The sequence below is a fragment of the Scyliorhinus torazame genome, chromosome 6, assembly GCF_047496885.1.
Source record: "Scyliorhinus torazame isolate Kashiwa2021f chromosome 6, sScyTor2.1, whole genome shotgun sequence".
Taxonomy (NCBI): Eukaryota; Metazoa; Chordata; class Chondrichthyes; order Carcharhiniformes; family Scyliorhinidae; genus Scyliorhinus; species Scyliorhinus torazame.
The window spans coordinates 128,718,242-128,742,417 of record NC_092712.1 but is presented as its reverse complement, the minus strand read 5'-3'; the positions used below and the strand labels follow the sequence as shown (position 1 = coordinate 128,742,417).

Below are 24,176 nucleotides of genomic sequence, written 5' to 3'. Positions count from 1 at the left end.
CCCGAGCACCTCCTGCTCGTACAGCCCCCAGGGCAGCAGCTGCTCGGATGAAGACCACCATTCCTGGTTGAATTCCAAAGTCCATTGTCTGCAGGGAGTGAAAGGCAAGACGTGTTAGCATGGTGCATATTCCCATCCGCAGCCAAGTACAACAGGCTACACGATGGCCCCGGCCTGCACTGCAGCCCCTGTCCCCGCATGCCCCCCCCCCCACCCCCACACCTGGCTGTTCTCCCTGGCACTCTGCCCTCCACACCACATCTCCGTCGGTGTCCGGTAGGGTAGAGGTGGGAGGGGTTGGGGGTGGTGTAGTGGGGTGGATACATCCATACATCACTCTGCACAATCACGGGCCATGGTGGGCGGTCAGTGAGGTGTGCTGCAGGATGGCTGCCTTGCAGGTCGCAGCAATGGCGATCCATGCCTGGACATCACGCTGGTGCTGGGGGCCTCCCTGACGCCATGGCCTGTCCCCTGGTCACCCCCCATTATATCCCCCTCAGCCCTGGCAGACGCTGCCCCCCCCCCCCCCCCCCCCAGCCACACAAGCCAGTGGAAGGATTGGCAGCCCATGGTCGGCCCTCTGGGAACATATCCTACCTCCTCTCTCGCTCAGCAGCCGCGACGCCTGTTTCCCAATTTTTAAAACCACAAGTGAAACTCGCTGTCAGTCATTCCTTCTGGCAGAGGCGCAGCATTGTGGAAGCCCCGGAGAATACCAGGTCGGGCCCGTTAATGATATGCAAACGGCGTTTACTGTAAGTGCCGAGTAGAAAGTATTGACGCAGCTCTCGAGGCACCGGAGCATGACATTCCATCGGACCACGGTTTTCGGCTCATGTGTGATTCTCCACTCAATCAATTTGTGATTCCAACATCGCTGTATGGAGAATCCCGCCCTTATGTTTGTAGCAACGGAACTGGACTACAATGGCTCGCAGGGGATCACCAGGGTGAGGTTTTGGTTAAAGAGTACGGAGGACTTGGCCTAGCTCCGGGGGTTTAGGGAATGTATCTTCGCCCACCACCTTTTTGAATAATTCCATCATAAACGTTTTGGGGCTCGGCCTTCAGCCCTTTCTGGTGTACCAATAATGCGTAGGTTTTGTCATCCAAACTCACAACAGGAGAAGCTGCTTCTAAAGGGAACCCAATGACTGTCAGAGTCTGAGGAAAACTCGCAGAGACAATGCGTAGGTTTTGTCTTCTTGACTGGTTTTCCAGGTCATCGAAAATCGCCTTTGCCCCGCAATGACATGCTTGCCTTAATCACTGCAGTCAGCCTGGACTCCAGTGTACTACAGACCCCGTCGCCGTGGTCCAAAAGGGCCGTCTTGATTTCGGTAAGGGTGCTGGCGTGAGAGTCAACAGCTAAACAAATGGATCAAGGGAGGGTTGAAGAGGACTCAGCAATTCTTCCAATGACTTTTTCAGCTCCAGTGCCAAACTTCTTCAGGATTTGTCGAGCTCAGTGAGGACAGCTGGGCACAAGCACAACAAGGGCTAGGACTGATATTTTGTCTTAATGAATGGGAGAGACTTAAAATAATAACATAGAGGAACATTAAAACTAAAAACTGTAAAGTTTTAAGGAGGCAGGGGTACAGTTGGGAAACAGGAATGCAATAGAGAACAGATACAAAGGAGGAGAGGATAAAAGAATAGAATTGTTAAACAAATAGAAGCAGGATTGGAGTTGCTGGTTCATAAATGCCCAAAAGTATCCTGAATAAAACTGGTGAGCTGGAGATACAAGTTGCTATGAAAGATGAATTAGATTGAGTTGGCTGATTATTCCTGATTAGATAATATTCAGGAAGGATGCAATGTGAACATAGGAACAGGAATAGGCAGTTTAAGCCTCAAGCTTGTTTTGCCAGTCAATGAGACTATAGCGGATTTGTGTCTCAACACCATTCCCCCCCCTCCACCCAACCTCAGCAGGGATGGGAGAGGAAAAGGGTGTTCACCTAGGTTCCATGATTGCATCAGGATGTTAGCAGAGCTGGTGGAAAAACTGAACCTATTTCCTTGCAATTAAGTGATAAGATGGTGACTGTTACTCCATTGGAAATGCGTTACCTACCACTGAGAAAGTAGATAACAATACATGTTTGCAAGTCAGAAAAATATGCAGATATTTCACGGCATCAATAATAGGTGGTTTCAATTAATGTGAAGATTCATGCCAATTAAATGTCCAAATGAAACCCAAAGCATCTTACTACATTAGAGAAATGTTACCACAGAAAGCAGTTGAGGCCAAAACACTGTATGCTTTCATTTGGGGCACTTGGGGCGAAGGGGATAAAAGGGTATGGGGAAGGCAGGATCAGGCTATTGAGTTGGATGATGAGACATGATCAAAATGAATGGCGGAGCAGGCTTGAAGGGCCAAATGGCCTACCCCGCTTCTATTTTTTATGTTTCTATGTATTTTAGCTTCAGATGTTTTGTTATATGACTACCTGTAAAATGCAGAGAACCCTCCATCAGCTCTTTTCCGCTTACTTGCTGTTTCAAATGTTTGTATTCTGCTGACAGTAGTTCTATGTGTTCCACATGCAGAATTTTTCCTGCATTTCAGAAAGAATATGTACACAGCATAAATTATATTATCATGTATGCAACATATACTAACTATATAAACAGCACATGCTATATAAACATATAAACAAAACACAGCTACATTCTCCAAATATTAAAAATATTAATCGTGTACACTTCCTGACACAAGTTTTCCATTATATATTCCTATGTCCACATTTGTAATGACAACTATCACATGTAAACCTACCAATGTATTTAGACACTTTTGCCAGTGGCCAGTGGCAGTGCTGTAGGGCCTCAGTTTACTGCACGTGAGTACTTCGCCTCCAACTTGTACTTTTCCATGTGCAATTTTTTGTGTGTTTTGCTATTTAACTATAAACAATACCCCCAATGACATTAAACGTGGAGATCTTGTAATGTCCGTGGAATCAGACTCCAGGAAAAATCAACTCCTTCGGGAGAGGAAGAGAAGTCAAAACAGAGAAAGAAATTCTCTTTTTACAAAAGTTAAATTTATAAGCAAAAAGCTCGTAAAATTATTGCATCTTTGTTTATAAACATCTAGTAAAGTGATGCAGTTATACTCCTGGGACAGTTTAAACAAAATTAAAAATAGTAAGCATTAAACTGATTATAACATCTTAATTTGTTTTATATTTGCTGTGCCAATTCCAAATTTCATTATCCTGATGTTTCAAAAATTGTTATAATAATTTAATAATTATATGATTCTACCATCTTGAAGGTCAAGAGCAGCAGATGCATGGGAACACCACCACCTGCAGGTTTCTCTCCAAGTCACACACCACCCTGACCTGGGTCTATATCACTGTTTCTTTACTGTCACTTGGTCAAAATGCTGGAACTCTTTTCCTAACAGCACTATGGATGTACCTACACCACATGGACTGGTTCAAGAATACAGCTCACCACCATCTTCTGAAGGGCAATTAGGGACGAGTAGGGTAATAAATGCCTAGTCTAGCCAGCGACGCCCACATCCCGTGAATGAATAAATAAAAATCAGAGTTTATCTTGCTTCCCTTAAGTATTGATATTGGGCAGATGCCATCTTCTAATTATGTTTTGAGGAGACTTTCTTCACTCTCCTGTGACCGCTCACTTTTGTCCCCAAACATCTGACGTAATCTAAAAGATAGTAGACTGAGCACTATGTTTACGTGCTGGTTGTTACATTTTCTAAAATGGCAAATGAAGAGATGCCAAATTATATTTACATGCGAGAGCTACAGGGACATTAGGGCTGAGGTGTGAACTTAGGTAGGGTGCTCTTTCCAAGGGCTGGTGCAGACTCGATGGGCCGAATAGCCTCCTTCTGCACTGTAAATTCTAAAAATATTACTGTATTTAAAAAATCCTAAATGTACTTCATATAAATGCAGACTCTCGTCATGGTACCACATTTTATAGCATTGCAAAATGCGTTTGAAGTTGATTCCACAGATTTGCAAAGCAATAAAATCAAATTCTATAAAAGGATGGTTGAATACTCTTTTTTAAAAGCAGAGTTAAATGTAGGTATGAATACTCTTATTGTCACTGTAACCTGTGTCCACCTTATTCTCTCAAAATTTTATTTGATAATTAAAGGTGCGTCCGGTAGAAAGGGCAGCACGGTAGCATAGTAGTTAGCACAATTGCTTCACAGCTCCAGGGTCCCAGGTCCGATTCCGACTTGGGCCACTGTCTGTGCGGAGTCCGCACATCCTCCCCGTGTGTGCGTGGGTTTCTTCCGGGTGCTCCGGTTTCCTCCCACAGTCCAAAGATGTGCAGGTTCGGTGGATTGGCCATGATAAATTGCCCTTAGTGTCCAAAATTGCCCTTAGTGTTGGGTGGGGTTGCTGGGTTATGGGGATAGGGTGGAGGTGTTGACCTTGGGTAGGGTGCTTTTTCCAAGAGCCGGTGCAGACTCGATGGGCCGAATGGCCTCCTTCTGCACTGTAAATTCTATGATAATCTATGATAATCTATGATACCTGAAAATTCTCCCCATGATTAATGAGAGGAAATTGAGGGATGAAACTGTCAACATCTCAATGATAAATTTGAAAACAGATCAAACATTTGGCACTGTTAGGGCAGATTGTTCTAAAAGGATAAGGTTGACTGATGTTAACAGAAGGTGTTTAGTGTTACAATCCCAGCTGACGTTATTACTGGCCAAATCGGATCCCAGAGTGAAACTCTTCACAAAGTGTGTTGATGAATGTTTAACACAAAGTAAAAAATATTTATTAAAACTAGAAAAATTAACCATATTACACCAGAGATTGGAGTGATCTCAATACAAATATAAGAAAATGATTCAAATTTTCACAATCCAAAGTAATTGACAGACGTGACCAAAGCAAATTCTATGGATTTCTCAGCAATCCACCCAAACACTTGTTACACTGTGGTCCAAACAATCTTACTGAAATTCTGGCCGGGATTATCTGCCCCCATTCGAGTTCGGGTGGGCTTGGCGATGAGCGTGGAAAATATTGAGAGACGGCCAAAGTCGCAATTCACATTGAAGCAAAAGCAGGAAGCAATCATCCTCTCCCTGCCATCGATGGCGGGCGGGCCACATTTCCTGCTGTTCAACATTGGGAACATGACTGTAATAAATTAGCATCTCATTATCAGGCTCATATGACATTCGTGGCATTAAACACGAAATTAGAGATGCATGTAATAAGGGAATATCGGTGATCATGGGTGATTTTAATCTTTACATAAATTGGGCAAATCAAATTAGCCACAATGCCGTAGAGGAGGAATTCCTGGAGTGTATACGGGATGATTTTCTTGACCAATATGTGGAGGAGCCAACTAGTGAGCAGGCCATCTTAGACTGGGTACTGTGTAATGAGAAGGGAATCATAGCCAATCTGGCTATGTGAGACCCCTTGGGGATGAGCGACCATAACATGTTAGAATTTTTTATCAAGATGGAGAGTGAAGTAGTTGATTCGGAAACTAGGGTGCTGAATCTTAATATAGGAAACTATGAAGATATAAGGCATGAGATGGCCTTGATAGATTGGGGAGAGTTATTTAAAGGGATGATAGTGGATAGGCAATGGCAATAGTGATAGGAACACATGGGGAACTGCAGCAACTGTTCATTCTTGCCTTGCACAAAAGAAAAATGGATAACAGGGCCAATTCATGGCTTACAAAGGAAATTAGAAATAGTATCCGAACCAAGGAAGTAGCATACAGATTGGCCAAAGAAAATAATAGGTCTGAAGATTGGGTGTTTAGAATTCAGCAAAGAAAGATGAAGGGATTGATTAAGAAGGGGAAAATACAGTACAAATGTAAGCTTGCAGGGAACATAAAGACTGGCACTAAGAATTTCTATAGATATGTGAAGAGAAAGAGATTGGTGAAGACAAATGTAGGCCCCCTACAGACAGAAACAGGGGAATGCATACTAAAGGACAAAGAAATGGCTGAGCAATTGAATAGATACTTGGGTTCTGTCTTCACAAATGAGGATACAAATCAGATCCCAGAAATGTTGGAGAATGAAAGGTTTAGTGAGAGGGAAGAACTGAGGGAGATCAACATTAGTAGAGAAATGGTGCTGGGAAAATTGATGGGATTGAAGGCGGATAAATCCCTAGGGCCTGAGAATCTGCATCCCAGAGTGCTTAAGGAGGTGGCTCTGGAAATAGTGAATGCATTGGTGGTCATCTTCCAGGATTCTACAGACTCTGGAACTGTCCCTGCAGATTGGAGGGTAGCTCACGTCACTCTGATATTCAAAAAGGGAGGTAGAAAGAAAGCAGAGAATTATAGACCAGTAAGCCTAATATCAGTAGTAGGGAAAATTCCTGAATCCATTATCAAGGACTTTATAGCAGAACATTTAGAAAACAGTGGCAGGATTAGTCAGAGTCAGCATGGATTTATGAAGGGGAAATCATGCTTGACAAATCTGTTGGAATTCTTTGTAGATGTAACCAGTACAGTTGACAAGAGGAAGTCAGCCGATGTGGTATATTTGGACTTTCAGAAGGCTTTTGACAAAGTCCCGCATAAGAGATTATTGTGCAAAATTAAAGCGCATGGGATTGGGTGAAGTGTATTGAGGTGGATAGAAAACTGGTTGGCAGTGAGGAAACAAAGATTAGGAATTAATGGGTCCTTTTCAAATTGGTAGGTAGTAACAAGTAGGGTGCCACAGGGATCGGTGCTCGGACCCCAGCTATTCACAATATATATTAATGATTTGGATAAGGGAACAAAATGTAACATCTCAAAGTTTGCAGATGATACCAAGTTGGGTGGGAGGGTGGTCTGTGATGAGGATGCAGGGATCTTACAGCATGATCTGGACAGGTTGGGTGAGTGGGAAAATCAATGGCAGATGCAGTATAATTTGGATAAGTGTGAGGTTATTTACTTTGGAAGCAAAAACAGGAATGCAGATCACTACCTGAATGGTTGTAAATTGGGAGAGGGGAGTGTGCAGCGGGACCTGGGTGTCCTTGTGCAACAGTCGCTGAAGGTAAGCATGCAGGTGCAGCAGGTGGTAAAAAAGGCTAATGGTATGTTGGCCTTCACTGCGAGAGGTTTCGAGTATAGAAGCAGGGATGTGTTGCTGCAGTTGTACAGGGCCTTGGTGAGGCCACACCTAGAATATTGTGTTTAGTTTTGTTCTCCTCTTCTGAGGAAAGATGTTCTTGCTCTCGAGGGAGTGCAGCGAAGGTTTACCAGAGTGATTCCAGAAATGGCAGGACTGTCATATGAGGAAAGATTGACTAGGTTAGGATTGTTCTCACTGGAGTTCAGAAGAATGAGGAGGGATCTCATAGAGACTTATAAAATTCTAACAGGACTAGACAGGGTAGATACAGGGAAGATGTTACCAATGATGGGTGTGTCCAGAACCAGGGGTCACAGTCTGAGGATTCAGAGTAAACCATTTCGGACAGAGATGAGGAGACATTTCTTCAACCAAAGAGTGGTGAGCCTGTGGAATTTATTACCGCAGGAAGTAGTTGATGCTAAAACTTTGAATATATTCAAGAGGCGGCTAGATATAACACTTGGGGAGAATGGGATCAAAGGCTATGGGGAGAAAGCAGGATTAAGCTATTGAGTTGGATGATCACCACAATCGTGATAAATGGCGGACCAGGCTTGAAGGGCCAAAAAGTCTCCTCCTGCTCCTATCTTCTATGTATCCATGTATAATTATACCCCCACATTAAATAACACGTCCATGGGGGGGGGTCACGGGATGTGAGCATGGGAGACGCTGCAGTTTCGCGAGCTCCAGCTCTGCTCATCTTTTAAGCCATCTTTTCATCCTAGTGCACATTTCAGATTTGTTCTTGGTGTACATGGCTTGTGCTATGTCCCGTGAAGTGTTTGGCGCGTGTCTCTACATGGAAGAGCAGAGATCCCTGGAAGGGGCCCCAATAGTACTGGTAAATATATACGCCCCAAACTGGGACGACACCGTGTTCATCAAGAAGAGGACGGCTGCAATCCCTGACCTAGACACCCACCAATTTATCATGGGGGGTGACTTTAATTGCATGCAAGACCCAAAAATGGACAGTTCCAATCCCACGGAGAGAGCCATAATAGGAATGGCTTGACACTAAACACCTTTATGGAGCAGATGGGGGAGTAGACCCTTGGAGGTTCAACTACCTGAGAGAAAAATAATTATCCTTCTTCTCCCACATGCACAAGGCCTACACACGTATAGGCTTTTTTATCGTACGGAAAATGGTGCTTCCAGTGAGGGCGGAATACTCCGCGATCGTAATCTCCAACCATGCACCTCATTATATGGATGTAAAGTTGGAGAAGGGCCGGACTCAATGTACTCATGGAGGCTGGACACAGCCCTCCTCGTCTTCGGAGCAGCACGGTAGCCTTGTGGATAGCACAATTGCTTCACAGCTCCAGGGTCCCAGGTCCGATTCCAGCTTGGGTCACTGTCTGTGCGGAGTCTGCACATCCTCCCCGTGTGTGCGTGGGTTTCCTCCGGGTGCTCCGGTTTCCTCCCACAGTCCAAAGATGTGCAGGTTAGGTGGATTGGCCATGATATATTGCCCTTAGTGTCCAAAATTGCCCTTAGTGTTGGGTGGGGTTACTGGGTTATGGGGATAGGGTGGAGGTGTTGACCTTGGGTAGGGTGCTCTTTCCAAGAGCCGGTGCAGACTCGATGGGCCGAATGGCCTCCTTCTGCACTGTAAATTCTATGATAAAATATGGAATTCTGTAGAAAAATATCGGAAGCCATCAACCAAAAAGGTAACCCACCACCACCTTCTGGAGGGCAACTAGGGATGGGCAATAAATGCTGGCCTAACTAGCGACGCCCACAGCCCAAAAATAAATTTTAAAAATCTGCAGCCAGAACGTTTTGTCCTGCAGGAATGGTAGGATGGTGCCAGCCCCGAATAAGGTTAACGGGACCATTGCAAACTTTTACCGGGGCCTGTACACCTCCGGTAAAGGTTCCTCGACAGACTTGAAATCCCGGTGGTGGGGAGGAAAAGAGACAAGGGCTGGAAGCACTGCTGGGGCTGGAGATAATGGAATGCATTAATTCCATGCAGTCAGGGAAGGCGCCTGGACCAGATGGGTTCCCGGTAGACTTTTGCAAAAAACTTGCAACAGCACTTGGGCAAAAATGTTCAATGATTCACTGTCGAAGGAGGCCCTGCCGCCCACACTGACCCAGGCCTCGATCTCATTGATCCCCCAAAAAGACAAAGACCCTACAGAGAGTGGATCATACAGACCCATATCTCTCTTAAAAACTGATGCGAAAGGCCTAGCAAAAGCACTGGCGAGGCACCTGGAGAGTTGCCTACCAGAAGTGTTAGTGGAAGATCACACCGGGTTTGCCATGGGCAGACAGCTAACAGCAAACATCCAACGCCTGATGAATGTAATAATGACCCCACACGGGGAGGAGACGTCCAAAATGATTGTCTCCCTGGATGCTGAGGAAGCCTTCGATCGAGTAGAATGGAGGTACATATTGGAGGTGCTTGAACCGTTTGGGTTTGGATCAGGGTTCGCCATATGGTGAAACTGCAGTACAGCGATCCCATGGCGAGCATGTGGACAAACGCCACCAGTTCCGTTGTCCCTGCTCCTATTTGCACTGGCAATTGAACCACTGGCCATCGCTCTTAGATTGGCGGAGTGGTGGGTAGGGAGCACAGAGTTTCATTCTATGCAGATAACTTGCTCCTCTACGTGTTGAACCCCTTGGCCAGAATGGGGCTCCTTGAAGAGTTCGGTGCCTTCTCAGGTTACAAACTCAACCTGGGGAAGAATAAAATCCTTCCAGTAAACCCCACGAGGGAGAGAGCAGAGCTGGAGCAGTGAGCGTTTAAGATAACGCAGACCAGGTTCAGGTACCTCGGGATACAGATAGTTTGCAACTAGACAAGTGGAACCTCTCCAGCCTGGTGCTGGAGGTAAAGAGGGACCTACAAAGATGGGACTCATTCCCACTCTCGCTAGTGGGAAGGGTACAGGCATTCAAAACGAACGTGCTGCCCAGGTTCCTCTTCATATTTAGATTGCTCCCGATCTTCATCCCAAATCTTTCTTCACCAGGGTGGATAAGCTAATCGCGGACTTTGTCTGTGGGGTAAAGGTCCCGAGGATACGAAAAGCCATCTTTCAGAGAAGGCGACATGTGGGAGGCCTGGTCCTGCTAGACCACCTATTCTACCTCTGGACAGTGAACGCAGAGAGGGTGAAGGGGTGGCTGCAGGAGCCGGAGGCGGAATTGGTCCAAATGGAGGAGGCCTCCTGCACAGGGACGGCTCTCCAGGCACTAGTCACTGCTTCTCTCCCTCCCCCCCGCCCCACCACACCCACTCAAGGAGCCCGGTGGTAGTAGCCACATTAAAGACCTGAACACGCGCCACTTCAAACCTGGTGGTATCTCACTGGTGATCCCTACCTGGAACAATCATAGGTTCACCCCGCGAAGATCAACCCCACATTTGGGGCTTGGAAGGAGGACAGAGGGACCTTGAGGGTGAAGGTCATGTACGTGGATGGTCGGATAGCGACCCTGGGGGTACTGCCGGAGAAGCTCCAACTCCCGAAAGGAAACGGGCTTCGCTACTTACAGCTGCGCAACTTTTTCCACAGGGCGATCAAGACGTCCCCCCAGTTACCTGGACAACGCTTCTAGACAAGATGGTAGTGCTGGACTGACTGGGTGGAGTCAAATGTGGTGACATATACGGACGACTCATAGAAGAGACCAGGATCCCACTGGACAAAACATGACAAAATGGGGGAGGAACTGGGTGTGGGGATAGGGGGGAGGACTCTGGATTGAGGCGCTACACAATAACAACTCCATCTCCTCGTGTGCAGGGCTAAGCCTGGTGCAGCTCCACGTGGTGCACAGAACATACCTAACCAGGTCACCTAACCTTCGGCTGCCGTCCCAGATCACCTCGGCTTCTCTTGAGCCCACTCAGCTCCAAGTCTGCCCCTGCAGCTCTTTCTTTAACTTGGAGCCTTTTCCTCGGAGTCATTTGTTTGACTCAGTGAGATCTAAATCTGATCCCTGTCTTTCTGTCCCAATCCCTGGTTTGGGACCATCTCCCTTGCCCCCTCCCCGTGCCCTGTTCCCTGGGACACCTTCACTCAAGTAGCGTTCCGGTTCAGTTCACCTGACCTCCAGTTTAGCATCATTTCACTTTTTTGCTTCCTTTCCTTCTACATATGTACGCAGGGCTGGCTACCAGCCTTAAGAACGTGAAATCAACGAACAGTGCGCATGGGACCATTCTCCAGCTGGTGCCTGCACAGAAGTCCCGAAGCCCACTGGGGACTGTAGCCCCGAAACTGCGACTCACAAATTGTACTTAACGTATCGGTTGCATTAGTCTGCCATTGACTGAGTAACTGGAAAACTACTGAGCTCCACGAAGCAACATTTAAATTGTAATAAAAAGTTGACATTTTCAAATGGCAAAAACCCCACATTTTCAGTTGAATTTTAAAGCAGACTTTTTCCCTTTCAATTTTAGGTTTAATAAATCTTAACGAAATCTACATCCGTCAATTGAATGAAATGAAATGAAAATCGCTTATTGTCACAAGTAGGCTTCAAATGAAGTTACTGTGAAAAGCCCCTAGTCGCCACATTCCAGCGCCTGTTCGGGGAGGCTGTTACGGGAATCGAACCGTGCTGCTGGCCTGCCTTGGTCTGCTTTCAAAGCCAGCGATTTAGCCCTGTGCTAAACAGCCCCGATTCTGAGATGTTCTCGTCCAGTATTAACAATAAAATATACCAAACCCGTGACCTCTACCACCAAGAAGGACAAGGGAGCAGATGCATGGAAACATCATCACCTGCAAATTCCCCTCCAAGTCGCACACCTACTGTCAGGAAGCAGAGGAAGGTTTAATTAATCTATGTTTGTATTGTTCCATAATGGATACAAGGTATAGATTTAAATGAGTTTAATTTTGTGTTTCTGTGTAAGAATGGGTAAAACTCTAGTTAGATTCATGTTAAACAAATGTGTTTGCATGTATGGTTGTTTTGGTTTCATTTCAAACTGTGTCTGTATTGTGCTTAGAGAGTTTACAACGTGAAAAGCAAACAAAAGCTTAAAGAAAGACTGAAGTGTGCAACAAGGGCCACCTTTAAGTTAGAAAGACCATTTGAGTTTAGTTTTAACAGGACCCAAGCCAGTTGGAGCTTAGCAGCTAGAGAGGAAACCGCTCTCACAGCTCTGCCGGAAACAGAAGCAAAAGCAGGACAATGGAGTAATGGGAAGAAAGGAAGTCCCATAAACTAAAGAACAGATAATTCTAGAATCCAGGGAATGAAAGGAGAAGTTCCATGAATATTGAATTCAAAGGGAAAAGAGGAACTTGAACTTGAACAAGGTACTGGTCATTGAAGTTAAAGATAGAGCTGAAATGAGCGGACCAGGTGAAGTTGGCTAGCATGCAGCAAGATATCTCAGATATTAAAATTGGCAAGATATTAAGGTTGGTGGCCTTAGTACACACTGGGAAGCAGTAGTGTACTTTTGGTAGCTGGATACCTGAGAGATTGTGTGGAATCTTGAATGCACACAACAATTCAAAGAGAGGAATGCTGAAAGGAGAGTTGAAAATCCTGGAAGTGGATCCATGCTGAAAACATCTGAGGGAAGGCATTGTTTAAAAGAGGATTCTAAGACAAGTATTTTCTCGAGTTGAGTTTGGGAAACACTCGCATGGAATCCAGAGTCCAGTGAGGCCAGTTGGCTCACAGTGTATTATCATCTGTGGGATTTGAGGAGAAATCCACGCAAGTTCGATTGGGTGGCATCTGCCACTTGGTTTCAGAGTGGGGTGTGTCTGACCACAGTTGGCCTGTTGGTTTACAGGGTCTGTGTATTTACTAAGAACATTATAGTGTAAGATATATTTTGTGTCCTGTGTTATTCTTAAAATCGGTGTACATTTGTGAAGATAAGTGGGAGTGAAGAGATATTGTATTATAGTCAAATTTCTCAAATTTAATAAATAGTTATTTTCAGTTGTTAACAACAAATTATCGCTTCTGTGATTCTGTTCTCCCACGTTTTCTGTAAGAAGTAAAAGTTACTGATCTTTTGAGCCAGGGTTCCATTCTGAGATGTTCTCGTCCAGTATTAACTGGAATCATAACAATCCTGACTTAGAACTATATTGCCGTTCCTTTATTGTTGCTGTGTCAAAAATCATGGAATCCCCCCCCCCGTTCCTAACAGTATTGTGGGTGTATCTACATCACATGGACTGTATCATTCAAGAAGCCCGATCACCACCACCTTCTCAAGGGCAATTAGGAATGGGCAATAAATGCTGGCCTAGCCAGTGATGCCCACATCCCATGAATGAATAAAATAAATAGAAGGATAATGCCTAATAAGAGACATTTGTATAACTGAACTGTTGACAATTCCCCTTGCTCAAGTGTTACTTGTCAGTAAACTCTGATTTAACTTTTGAATAATCAGTTAGAGATTATTAGTAATCACTGACAGTAAAAAACTCTTTGGTCAGGATGTATAAAGATAGCACTCTTAACATTCCCACACAGTGCTACTGTGTACAACTGGGAGTAACTTGGAATAGGCAGGAAATCCCTAGCATTAAACTTTATTTTCCCTGCTGTTTCTAATTTTTTTGAAACAAATAAAACAAAGAGATGTTTAAAAAAGTGAAATAAAAACGAAGAAGCAAAGAAGATACATATTTTCAGCACTTAATCCGGTCAAGTGCTGTTTTGGTACAACTATTTCATCCAATTACCTTTCAAATCAGCAAGATCCCACAGTTCATAGGCTGCAGCCAATGAGAGTGCCAATGGAAATTCAACACAAACGTGCTTCCCTGCATCCAGAAACTTCCTTTTGAAATAAGAAAACATCAGGCACAAACCAAATTCCATGATTATTTTGGGAACAAACAGAACCTAGTTCAGAAAATGTACTTCTTTGTACAAGATAGTTATTATTTTCTCCTTACTTTAGGAAGTGCCAGGGGAGCAAATCAGCGGAGGCCTTAATGACTTACAGAAAGTGCAGGATGGAGCTTAAGAAAACAATTAGGAGCGCAAAGAGGGGCTATGAGAAATCTGTGGCTGGTAAAAGTAAGGTAAATCCCAAGATATTCTCAAAGTATATCAATGGGAAGAGAATAACTAGGGAAACAGTTGGGCCCATTAGGGACCAAGTGGGAAATCTGTGGGTGGAGCCAGTGGACATTGGTAGGGTGTTGAAGGCATACTTCACATCAGTCTTCAACCAAGAGAATGAGGAGCAGATATGGAACTCAGGGAAAGACTGTGAGATTCTTGAGCAAATTGGCATAGAGAGTGACAAGGTATTGGAGGTGTGGCAGGCTTAAAAGTGAACAAATCTCCAGGTCCGGATGAATTGTGTACCAGGATGCTGTGGGAGACAAGGGAGGAGATTGTAGGAGCTCTGGCCACGGGGAAGGTGCCAGAGGACTGGAGAACAGTTAATGTGGTCCCACTAATTAAGAAAAGTTGTAGAGTAAGAAAGGGAACTACAGACCAGTGAGTCTCACAACAGTGGTAGGAAAACTAATGGAGAAAATTCTGAAGGAGAGTATCTATCTCCACTCGGAGAGGCAAGGTTTGGTCACGAATAGTCAGCATGGATTTGTCAAAAGGAGGTCATGCCGAACACATTTGATTGAATGTTTTTAAGCATGTGACCGGGGGTGTAGATGAGGATAGTGCAGTTGGTGCAGTTTACATGGATTTCAACAAAGCCTTTGATAAGGTCGCACATAGGAGACTTCTCAAGAAGGCTACCACAGGGATCTGTGTTGGGTCCCTTATTACTTGTCATTTATATAAACGACAAAGATGACGGATGGACAGGGTCGGTGCAGACTCGATGGGCTGAATGGCCTTGTTCTGCATTAAAGGGATTCTATGACCATGTGGGGGTAGGATCAGTAAGTTTGCGGATGGCACAAAGATTGGCCAGGTTGTTAACGGTGAGATTGAGTATCTTGGGTTACAGAATGATAAAGACGAGATGACCAAATGGGCAGAAAGGTGCCAGATGGAATTTAACCCTGAAAAATGTGATGCGATACACTTTGGAAGGAATAATTTGACAAGGAAGTATTCAATGAATGGCCTGACACTGGGAAGTTCCGAGGAACAAAGGGACCTTGGAGTGTTAGTCCATAGATCTCTGAAGGCAGACGGGCACATTAATAGGGTGGTGAAAAAGGCATATGGGACATTTGCTTTATCAATCGAGGCATAGATTAAAAAAGCAGGTGTGCAGTTCTGGTCGCCACATTATAGGAAGGATACGATTGCACCGGAGGGGGTGCAGAGGCGATTCATCAGGATGTTGCCTGGGGTGGAACATTTAAGTTATGAAGAAAGGTTGGATAGACTTGGGTAGTTTTTGCTGGAGCAGAGAAGACTGAGGGGTAACCTGATCGAGGTGTACAAGATTATGAGGGGCATGGGCAGGGTGGATAGGGAACAGTTGGTCCCCTTAGTTGAAGGTTCAGCTACGAGGGGTCACAAGTTCAAGGTGAGGGGCAGGAGGTTTAGGGGGGATGTAAGGGGAATCTTTTTTACCCAGAGGGTGGTGAGGGTCTGCAATGCACTGCGTGGGAGGGTGGTCATAGAGTCATAGAAACATACAGCACAGAAAAGGCCCTTCGGCCCATCACGTCTGCACCGGTCAAAAACAACCACCTAATCATTCAAATCCCATTTTCCAGCACTTGGCCTAATGCCTTGTATGTCCTGGGATCGCAAGTGCACATCTAAATACTTCTTAAATGTTATGAGGGTCTCTGCCTCCACCTTTCAGGCAGCGAATTCCAAACTCCCACCACCCTCTGGGTGCAAAGAATTTCCCTCACATCCCCTCTAAACCTCCTGCCCCTTACCTTAAATCTATGCCCCCTGGTCATAGATCCCTCCACTAAGGGGAAAAGTCTGTTCCTGTCTACTCTATCTATGCCCCTCATAATTTTTTACATCTCAATCACATTCCTCCTTAGTCTCCTCTGCTCCAAGGAAAACAATCCAAGTCTATCCAAACTCTCTTCATAACTAATTATGTTTGCCCCAGCCAAGAAGATGACCCAGGGATTTGGGACGGAGTGTCTCGCATGGGCTAAAAGGCCAATGTCTCTGCTGTAATGAACTTGTCACAATGAAGAAAAAACACCCCCACCACCATCACTCCACCCGAGAACGTTTGGGGACATTGGCTGTTATTTTGCGGAATTACTACAACTGAACTATTGATTTCTACCTTGCCCCTCCACCTCAGCTTTCCCAGCCCTTTGTAACTGCAGTCATGATGAGAAGTACCATCTGAAATATTAGCTCTTCTTTTTCTTTCAGATATTGAGACACCTGCTGTGCCTTTCCTGTTTTCATTGAAAATCTGTTTAATTCTGTTGGGGTTTGATTTAAACCCAAGTATAATTTGATGAATGTGTGGAATCAGAGGGTCTGGAAAAAATTAAGGAAGAACTGAATTGATATTTGAGGGATCGACGAGTGAAAGATTTTAGTTTTGGGGACCAGCCAGATTAACAACAGAGTTCCAATCCCATATATTCTTCTCTTCCTGTTCAAACTTGTGCAGGCCACTGAAATGCATGCTTGCCTCATTGGCATAGGACTGATAATGCATGTCCAAGATAAACTTTGTTCTTGATACCTCACATACTCCTCATGAAACTGGTTCTCCAAACTGATGATGGCAGCTTGTATTTCATCACTTTGTAGGGCTTCCTCCAGCGTGATCTGCTTCAGCTGTTCAATGTTTCCTAATGTCCGCCTGCCAATTCGAAGGAAGATGCACAGCAACACGTTTAAGTGTGATAAAACAGCAGCATCATGAAGGAGTACTTCACCATTGCACTGACTTTATGGCTCACTGGACAGTTAGTGTGAACACTATGGCAGAATCATAGAACTGTCAATGAGAAGCATATTTCAATGTTTCCCTTCTCCCAGGATACAGCATTACAATTTCAAGCTCTCATTTCTGTCTAAGGTGGCAATGTCCAACAGCTGTTATAGAATTAAATGTTCAAACTGATGAGGTTGATGAGGCCCCTATGTGTTAATTGTATATTTATTGGGTGTTATTATGTTCAAATGATGGGGTATCAATAAGAAAATTGAATTGCGCTCACATATTTAAAGAAGGTGAGAGAGGGAAAACCATGGAATTAGACCGGTTTGCCTCACATCTGTTATCAGAAAATGACTAGAATTTCTAATTAAGGAGAGGGTGACCTTGAATATTTTCAGCTGATCAGAGGGAAACAGCATGGATTTGCTTGGAAATTGGTGGAGTGGCAGGAGATTGAGAGCAGCAATGATGGGGTGGTACTGTAAATGGCAGGATTTGTAAGTGGCTACTCCTGCCTGATGAACCTGACTGAATGTTTTGAAGAGCTGACTGATATAGTGGACAGGGGAATGTCTTCAGATAATCAAAATAAACGGCTTCAGATGTTGGAAATCTGAAATTCAAAAACAAAACTACTTCAGATGTTGGAAATCTGAAATAAAAAGAGCCAGTCATGGAAAAGCCAGGTCTGGCTGCATCTATCAAGAAAGGTACAGAATTCTCATTTTGAGTCCAATATGACGCTTTCTTGGATCTATGAATGTTATTTATATGGACTTCCAGAAGGGACCGGATAAAGTCCCTCATTTCAACTTTAGTTCTGAGTTTATTGCTGATGGAATTGAAGGCAAATTATTGACCTGCTTAGAAGCAATTATGTTGTGCCTTGACTATTTATTGTTAGATGATGGGATAAAATGAAGCATAAAATGAAAAAGAGATTAAGTGAATGGTGTTGCTAACTTTTCGGTTGGTTCAATTGCTCTGTTTTATTATCTTTGCTCTCGAGTCGCCAGGTATCTTTATGATACCGCCACGAGGTTCAAGTCCAAGTAATGATCAATAACTCAATACACCGATTAGTAAGATTCAAATCAAAGCACATTTATTATACACAGTAATCGATACTCATGCACAAATTCTACGTCTAAGCTACTTCTACAACTAACAGGCCTATACTTAACTTCGGACTGGCCCACCAGGTCAGGGGAACAAATGGCCTTTCGTTCGGGTTCTGAGTCTGCGGGATTCAAAGTTGGTATGGATTGGTAGCTAGGAGCGCCTATCTCGTAGCGAGCGTTGAATTAAGACTTACGGTCTGTCGGCGGTCACTGCACCGGTCACGGTCAAGGTTGGTTCGCGTTGCTGTGAGACCCGGGCAGGAAGAGAGCGAGTTGAACTTGGGGGCTTAACTTTATAGTCCCCAGGGGCTTCCCGCCTTTTGGGGCGGACCCAATACCTGGTTCTAGGTGATTGGACTTCGTTCCAATCGCTTGGTTCGATTTCTCAAATACTGGAGGGGTTCCCTGATCGATGGGCGGTCTTGAGGTATTCGTTAACCTCTTTTGTGTTGGCTCCTGCTGGCGCCGGGGAGTCTGGCTTAGTTTTGTGTGTCCCAAATGTTGCTATTGTTCCCGGGGATTGCTCATTAGTATGTAGATGGCTGCTATATTATCATGCTGATGGTCGCTCGTATCGATGCTGTCTGGGCTTTTGCAGAGTTAAATACACAGCAAACCTGCACCTGCTGGTTTCTGCCTGTGTTGGCTGAATTTCCCTTCAGCCTTTGCCGTTCGCCATTTTAAATCGGGAGTTGGCCAACTCAGGTGGCTACAATGGGAAAATCTGTGTCAAACGGATTCCATCATAGGTAAACGTAATACCTCACATTTACCTATGACGGAATACATGCGACAATTATATGTCCTTTTAAATATTAATATTAACTGTAATCTGTTGCAGTCCTCTTTAGTTTTGAATATCCCCCCCCCCCCATCAATTTGGTGCAATCATAGAGGCCGACAGCACAAAAAAGGCCCTTCGGCCCTTGCGTCTGCGCCAGTAAAAAACAACCGCCTAACTATTCAAATCCCATTTTCCAGCACTTCGCCCAGAGCCTTGTGTACCTTGGCATTGCAAGTGCACATCTAAATACTTCTTAAATGTATGAGGGTCTTGGCCACCACCACCCTTTCAGGCAGCGAGTTCCAAACTGCCAACACCCTCTGGGTGCAAAAGTTTTTCCCCACATCCCCTCGAAACTTCCTGCCCCTTACCTTAAATCTATGCTCCCTGGTCATTGATCCCTCCACCAAGGGGAAACGTTTTGTACTGTCTACTCTATCTATACCCCTCATAATTTTGTACATCTCAATCATGCCCCCCCCTCAAACTCCTCGGCTCCAAGGAAAATAACCTAAGTCTATTCAATCTCTCTTCATAACTAAAATTCTCCAGCCTAGGCAGCAAACATCCTGGTAAATCTCGTCTGCACCCTTTCCAGTGCTATCACATTCCCCCCTATAATGTGGATTCCAGAATTGCACACATTACTCTATTTGTGTCCTATCCAACGTTTTATACAGTTCCAGCATAACCTCTCTGCTGTTAAATTCTATGCTTTGGCTAATAAAGGCATGTATACCATATGCCTTCTTAACCACTATATCCACCTCCTCTCCTACCTTAAGGGACCAGTGTACATGCATACCAAGGTTTCTCTGATCCTTGGTGCTTCCCAGCTACCTTCAATGCTTTGTTGTCTGCAAATTTGGATTTTTGTTTTTAATTCCAACGTTTAATTTGTTAATATAAATAGTGAACAGTGATCCCAGCACTGATCCTTGTATATCACATACCATCTTTTATCTCTGAATAACTACCCCTTCTTTCTACTCTCTGCTTTCTCTTTTAAAGCAAGCTCGCTATCCATTCTGTCACTTGCTACTGATCTCCTATACACTGACCTTGTTCATTAATCTATTATGTTGCATCTTCTCAAAGGCTTTTTGAAAAGCTAAGTTAATTACATCTACTACATTACCTTTATCGACTCTTTATGTTACCTCTTCAAAACATTCTATGAGGTTGGTCACATCAGGATTTCCCTTAAGAAATTCATATTGACTATTCTTTATGGCTGCAATAATGAGAGTGAGGAAATTACAGGAGCTTTTTCTATATTGTTTGGAAAATAGCAAATAATTTATTATCTCATTGATTGTGATTAGTTACAATTAGACAGTGGAACAAGATGGAGATAGTAAGGCTTTCTCAATCGTTTTTAAAGTAAAAAAGCAAGCAGGACGGTGGCACAGTGCGGGCGGCCTGGTAGCATTGTTGCTTCACAGCGCCAGTGTCCCAGGTTCAATTCCCGACTTGGGTCACTGTCTGTGCGGAGTCTGCACTTCCTCCGAGTCCTCCGGTTTCCTTCCACAAGTCTCAAAAGACGTGTTTGTTAGGTGAATTGGACATTCTGAATTCTCCCTCAGTGTACCTGAACAGGCGCCGGAGTGGTAACTAGGGGATTTTCACAGTAACGTCATTGCAGTGTTAATGTGAACTACTTGTGAAAATAAAGATTATTATTATTAAATTTCGAATATCCAATTTTTCTTTCCAATTAAGGGGCAATTAAGTGTGGTCAATTCACCTACCCTGCGCATCTTTTTGGGTTGTGGGGGCAAGACCCATGCAGACACAAGGAGAGTTTGCAAACTCCACACGGGACAGTGACCCGGGGTCGGGATCGAACCCGGGTCCTCGGCGCCATGAGACAGCTGTGCTAACCACTGCACCACTGGGCCACCCAACAATCTGCTTGTATCCTTCCCTCCAAACACCTGTAAAAGAGTCTTGCATGATGTACAGACCACTGTATCATTCTGAAACTGGACTAGTAATTTAAAGGCCCAATATAGGGGTATAGGTTCAAATTCCACTATGGCAGCTGGTGAAAAAGGAAACAATCTGGAACTGAAAGCTAATATCTGTAATGGTGCCATGAAACTATCGATTGTCATAAAAATTGATCTGGTTCACTAACCTCCTTTTTAGGGAAAGAAATCTGACATCCTTACCCGGTCTGGCCTACATGTAACTCCTGACCCACAGCAAGTGGTTGACCGCTCTCTGAAATGAGGACTCCTTGATTCCACACTCCATCAATTGTTGCCTTCATCTGAAAGGCACTCACCCTCACTCTCTGGAGTTCAGCTCTTTTGTTCACATTTTAATCAAGGCTGTTATGATGTCAGGAGCTGAGTGGCTTTGGCAGAATCCAAACTGAGTGTCATTCAGCAGGTTATTGTTGATTAAGTGCAGCAATGATATCACTGTCGACAATTCATTCTTCTTGACTTGGCACCTATAGCATTTCTAACTTATAGGCTGCATTTCCTCAGTGTGTGAAAGAGCTCAGGATGACTAATGGGTTGCATTTCAATTAGATTTTTCCGGACAAAAGACTGAGTTGGAAGAGTTCTGCTCCTTTAAAAATGAATTTCACCATGAGTGCCCTTCTAACGAAACAATAGGAAACATTGTAAAGAAAGACAAGTAGACAAATACATTCCATCTTTTGGGACACACAATTATCCGAATTAGGAGCAGGAATAGGTCACTCGGTCCCTCGCGCCTGCTCGGCATTCAATAAGATCACAGTTGATCTGATTGGAGCCTCAACCCCACATTCCTGCCTACCCCAATTAACTTTTCACCCTTTTGCTTATCAAGAGTTTATCTTCTTGCGCCACTTTTAGTGGAGAGTTCCAAAGACTCAAGACCCTCAAAGAAAAAAAATTATCTTCATCTTTGTCTGAAATGGGTGAGCCCTTATTTTTAAACAGTGACCCCTAATTCTAGATTCTCCCACAAGAGGAAATATTCTCTCTACATCCACCCTATCAAGACCCCTCAGAAAACTCTATGATTCAATCAAGTCGCCTGTTACACTTCTAAGCTCCAGTAGATACAAGCCTAGCCTGTCAACCTTTTCCTCATTAGACTACTTGCCCATTCCAGGTATTTGTCTAGTAAACCTTTTCTAACTGCTTCCAATGCATTTACATCTTTCTTTAAATAAGGTGACCAATACTGTACACAGTACTCCAGATGTGGTCTCACCAATGCCCTGTATAACTGAAGCATAGCCTGTCTACTTTTGTATTCAATTCTCCTCGCAATAAATGGTAACACTCTATTAGCTTTCCTAATTACTTGCTGTAGATTAACTTTTTGTGATTCATGCACGAGGACACCAAAATCCCTCTGTATCTCGGAGCTCTGCATTCTTGCACCATTTAGATCAGGGGTTTTCAAAGTGTGGGTCGCCGGCAGGTGCCCGGAGAGTCACGGAGCGATTGGTCGTGGCATTCCCGCGGTGGTCCTGTTACAGGATAAGCACCAAACACCCCGTATGTATGTGCTTTTGGTACCAAATCATGGAGGAGAGTTTCTTCCATTTTCTCGCTGCTAGAAAGCAAGGCCAGAGGACTGTGAAGATGAATCATTTTGCTTCAAGAAACGGCCAGGGACACAAATAGGCAGTGTGCGTCCTGGCCAGTATCCCACATCTGAATCTGCTGGAGAGAGCTGCTCAGGAAAATCCACGGCTGGACAAAGTAGTGCTCGTGTTAGCTCTCTACAGAGCTTCTGGTCTCTGGTTACCAGCCTACAGAGAAGAAACCAAAGTAAAATAAAGCAATATAAAAATGATTTCTTAAGGTGTGGTTTTGTCAATTGTGCCAGTGCAAATAAGGGTGCAAAGGTCATTTGCCAGTACTTCATTTGAAGTCCTGGCAAATGAGAGGCAAAATCTCAGATTTTGAAAGAGAAATGGTGGGTGAAAATTTTGTTTTGTGGTTGAGACTCCAGAGTCAGGTAACCTCCAGCTGACTCTAAAAGAAAAGACTAAGCTGCTGTACCTGACCTGTGACAGCACATTAAAAAAACGCCAAATGTTCATGAGGCCGTCAGCATTATGGAGTTGCATTTCGCAAGAGTATCCAACGCTGAGTAAAAGAAGCATTTTGTTGCTATTTCCCTTCACAACTGCCTAAATGTGCGAGGCTGGATTTTCCATTCTCACAAAGATGAGGAAGGCACAAAGGAACTGGCTGATGTATGCACCTGATATGGGCATTGCCCTCTCTTCCTGTGAACCTGATTGGTGTGAGATTGTGAGGGCCAAGCAGGGTCCCCTTTCGCATTAAAGGTAAGTGAATGTGGCGTGTGTCCCGAAGGCTGGCTGGCGTGGGTCTCGAAGGTTGGTCCATTGGCAAAAGTGGGTCCTGGAAAAACAAGTTTGAAAAACACTGATTTAAATAATGTTTTTCTTCCTGCCAAAATGGACAATTTCACATTTTGTACATTATACTCCATTTGCCAGATCTTTGCCATTCACATAGTCTATCTCTATTGCATTGAAGCCTCTTTATGTCACCTTCACAACTTACTTTCCCATCGAAAGCAGAAATCCTGTCGAAAGCAGAAATAATGAACACTGGTGACATCAGCTGGGACAATTGGAAGTTATTGGATAAATGCACAAGGAAGCTGCATGCAGGTGGGCAATGTTAAATTATACAACATAAATGAAAAATGTATATGGCGATCACAAAATCATTGCCAACAGTACGGACTGAAAAAATGAAAGCTGCAGTTATCACATGAAATTATTGAATCTAATGTTAAGGTTAGAAGGCTGCTTAATCAAAAGATGGGATTTTGTTCCTTGAGCTTAAGAGTCAAGGATGGAGTGGCGAAGGTCACAGGCGTTGACACCTTCTCCAGATGAGCATTTATTTACTTATTCCATTACCCAGCACCTTTTGCTTTGCACCATCCTCCTTTTTGTCTCTCGTGCCTTCTATTCTGTCACAGAGCTTCCCATTTTTTGCCCCTCCCTTCCCCTTTTTCCTGCCTTTGTCCTTGCTCAAAACCTGTGTTTTTTTTCTAACCATCATTTACGCGATGTGGGCATTGCTGACTCGGCCAGCATTTATTGTCCATTGCTAGTTTCCCTTGAAAAGGTGGCAGCGAATTGCCTTCTTGGAACCGTTGCAGACCCGGAGGTGTAGGTACACGCACAGTACTGTTAGAGTGGGGGTTACTTTGCTAACTTTTTCCAGTAATGGGGAAAGGTTAGTGAGCTGAAATGTCAATTCTGTTTCTCTCTAAATTACG

The 24,176-nt window shown here is 44.2% G+C and overlaps 1 protein-coding gene across 6 annotated transcripts in view; it reads right to left on the bottom strand.

The window, feature by feature from the left end:
* blvra (biliverdin reductase A) overlaps positions 1-24,176 on the bottom strand; it is an 87,350-nt gene that overhangs the window by 16,902 nt on the left and 46,272 nt on the right. For 2 of the 6 annotated variants that reach the window (XM_072508785.1, XM_072508786.1), the window contains 4 exons: positions 16,791-16,910; positions 13,867-13,964; positions 4,989-5,174; positions 2,469-2,576 (listed from right to left, as the gene is read on the bottom strand). In XM_072508785.1, coding sequence (XP_072364886.1) covers positions 2,469-2,576; positions 4,989-5,174; positions 13,867-13,964; positions 16,791-16,910 — 512 coding nt within the window. The remainder of the gene's footprint in view (positions 1-2,468; positions 2,577-4,988; positions 5,175-13,866; positions 13,965-16,790; positions 16,911-24,176) is intronic. The other 4 variants (XM_072508788.1, XM_072508787.1, XM_072508790.1 and 1 more) reach the window with 4 other exon arrangements.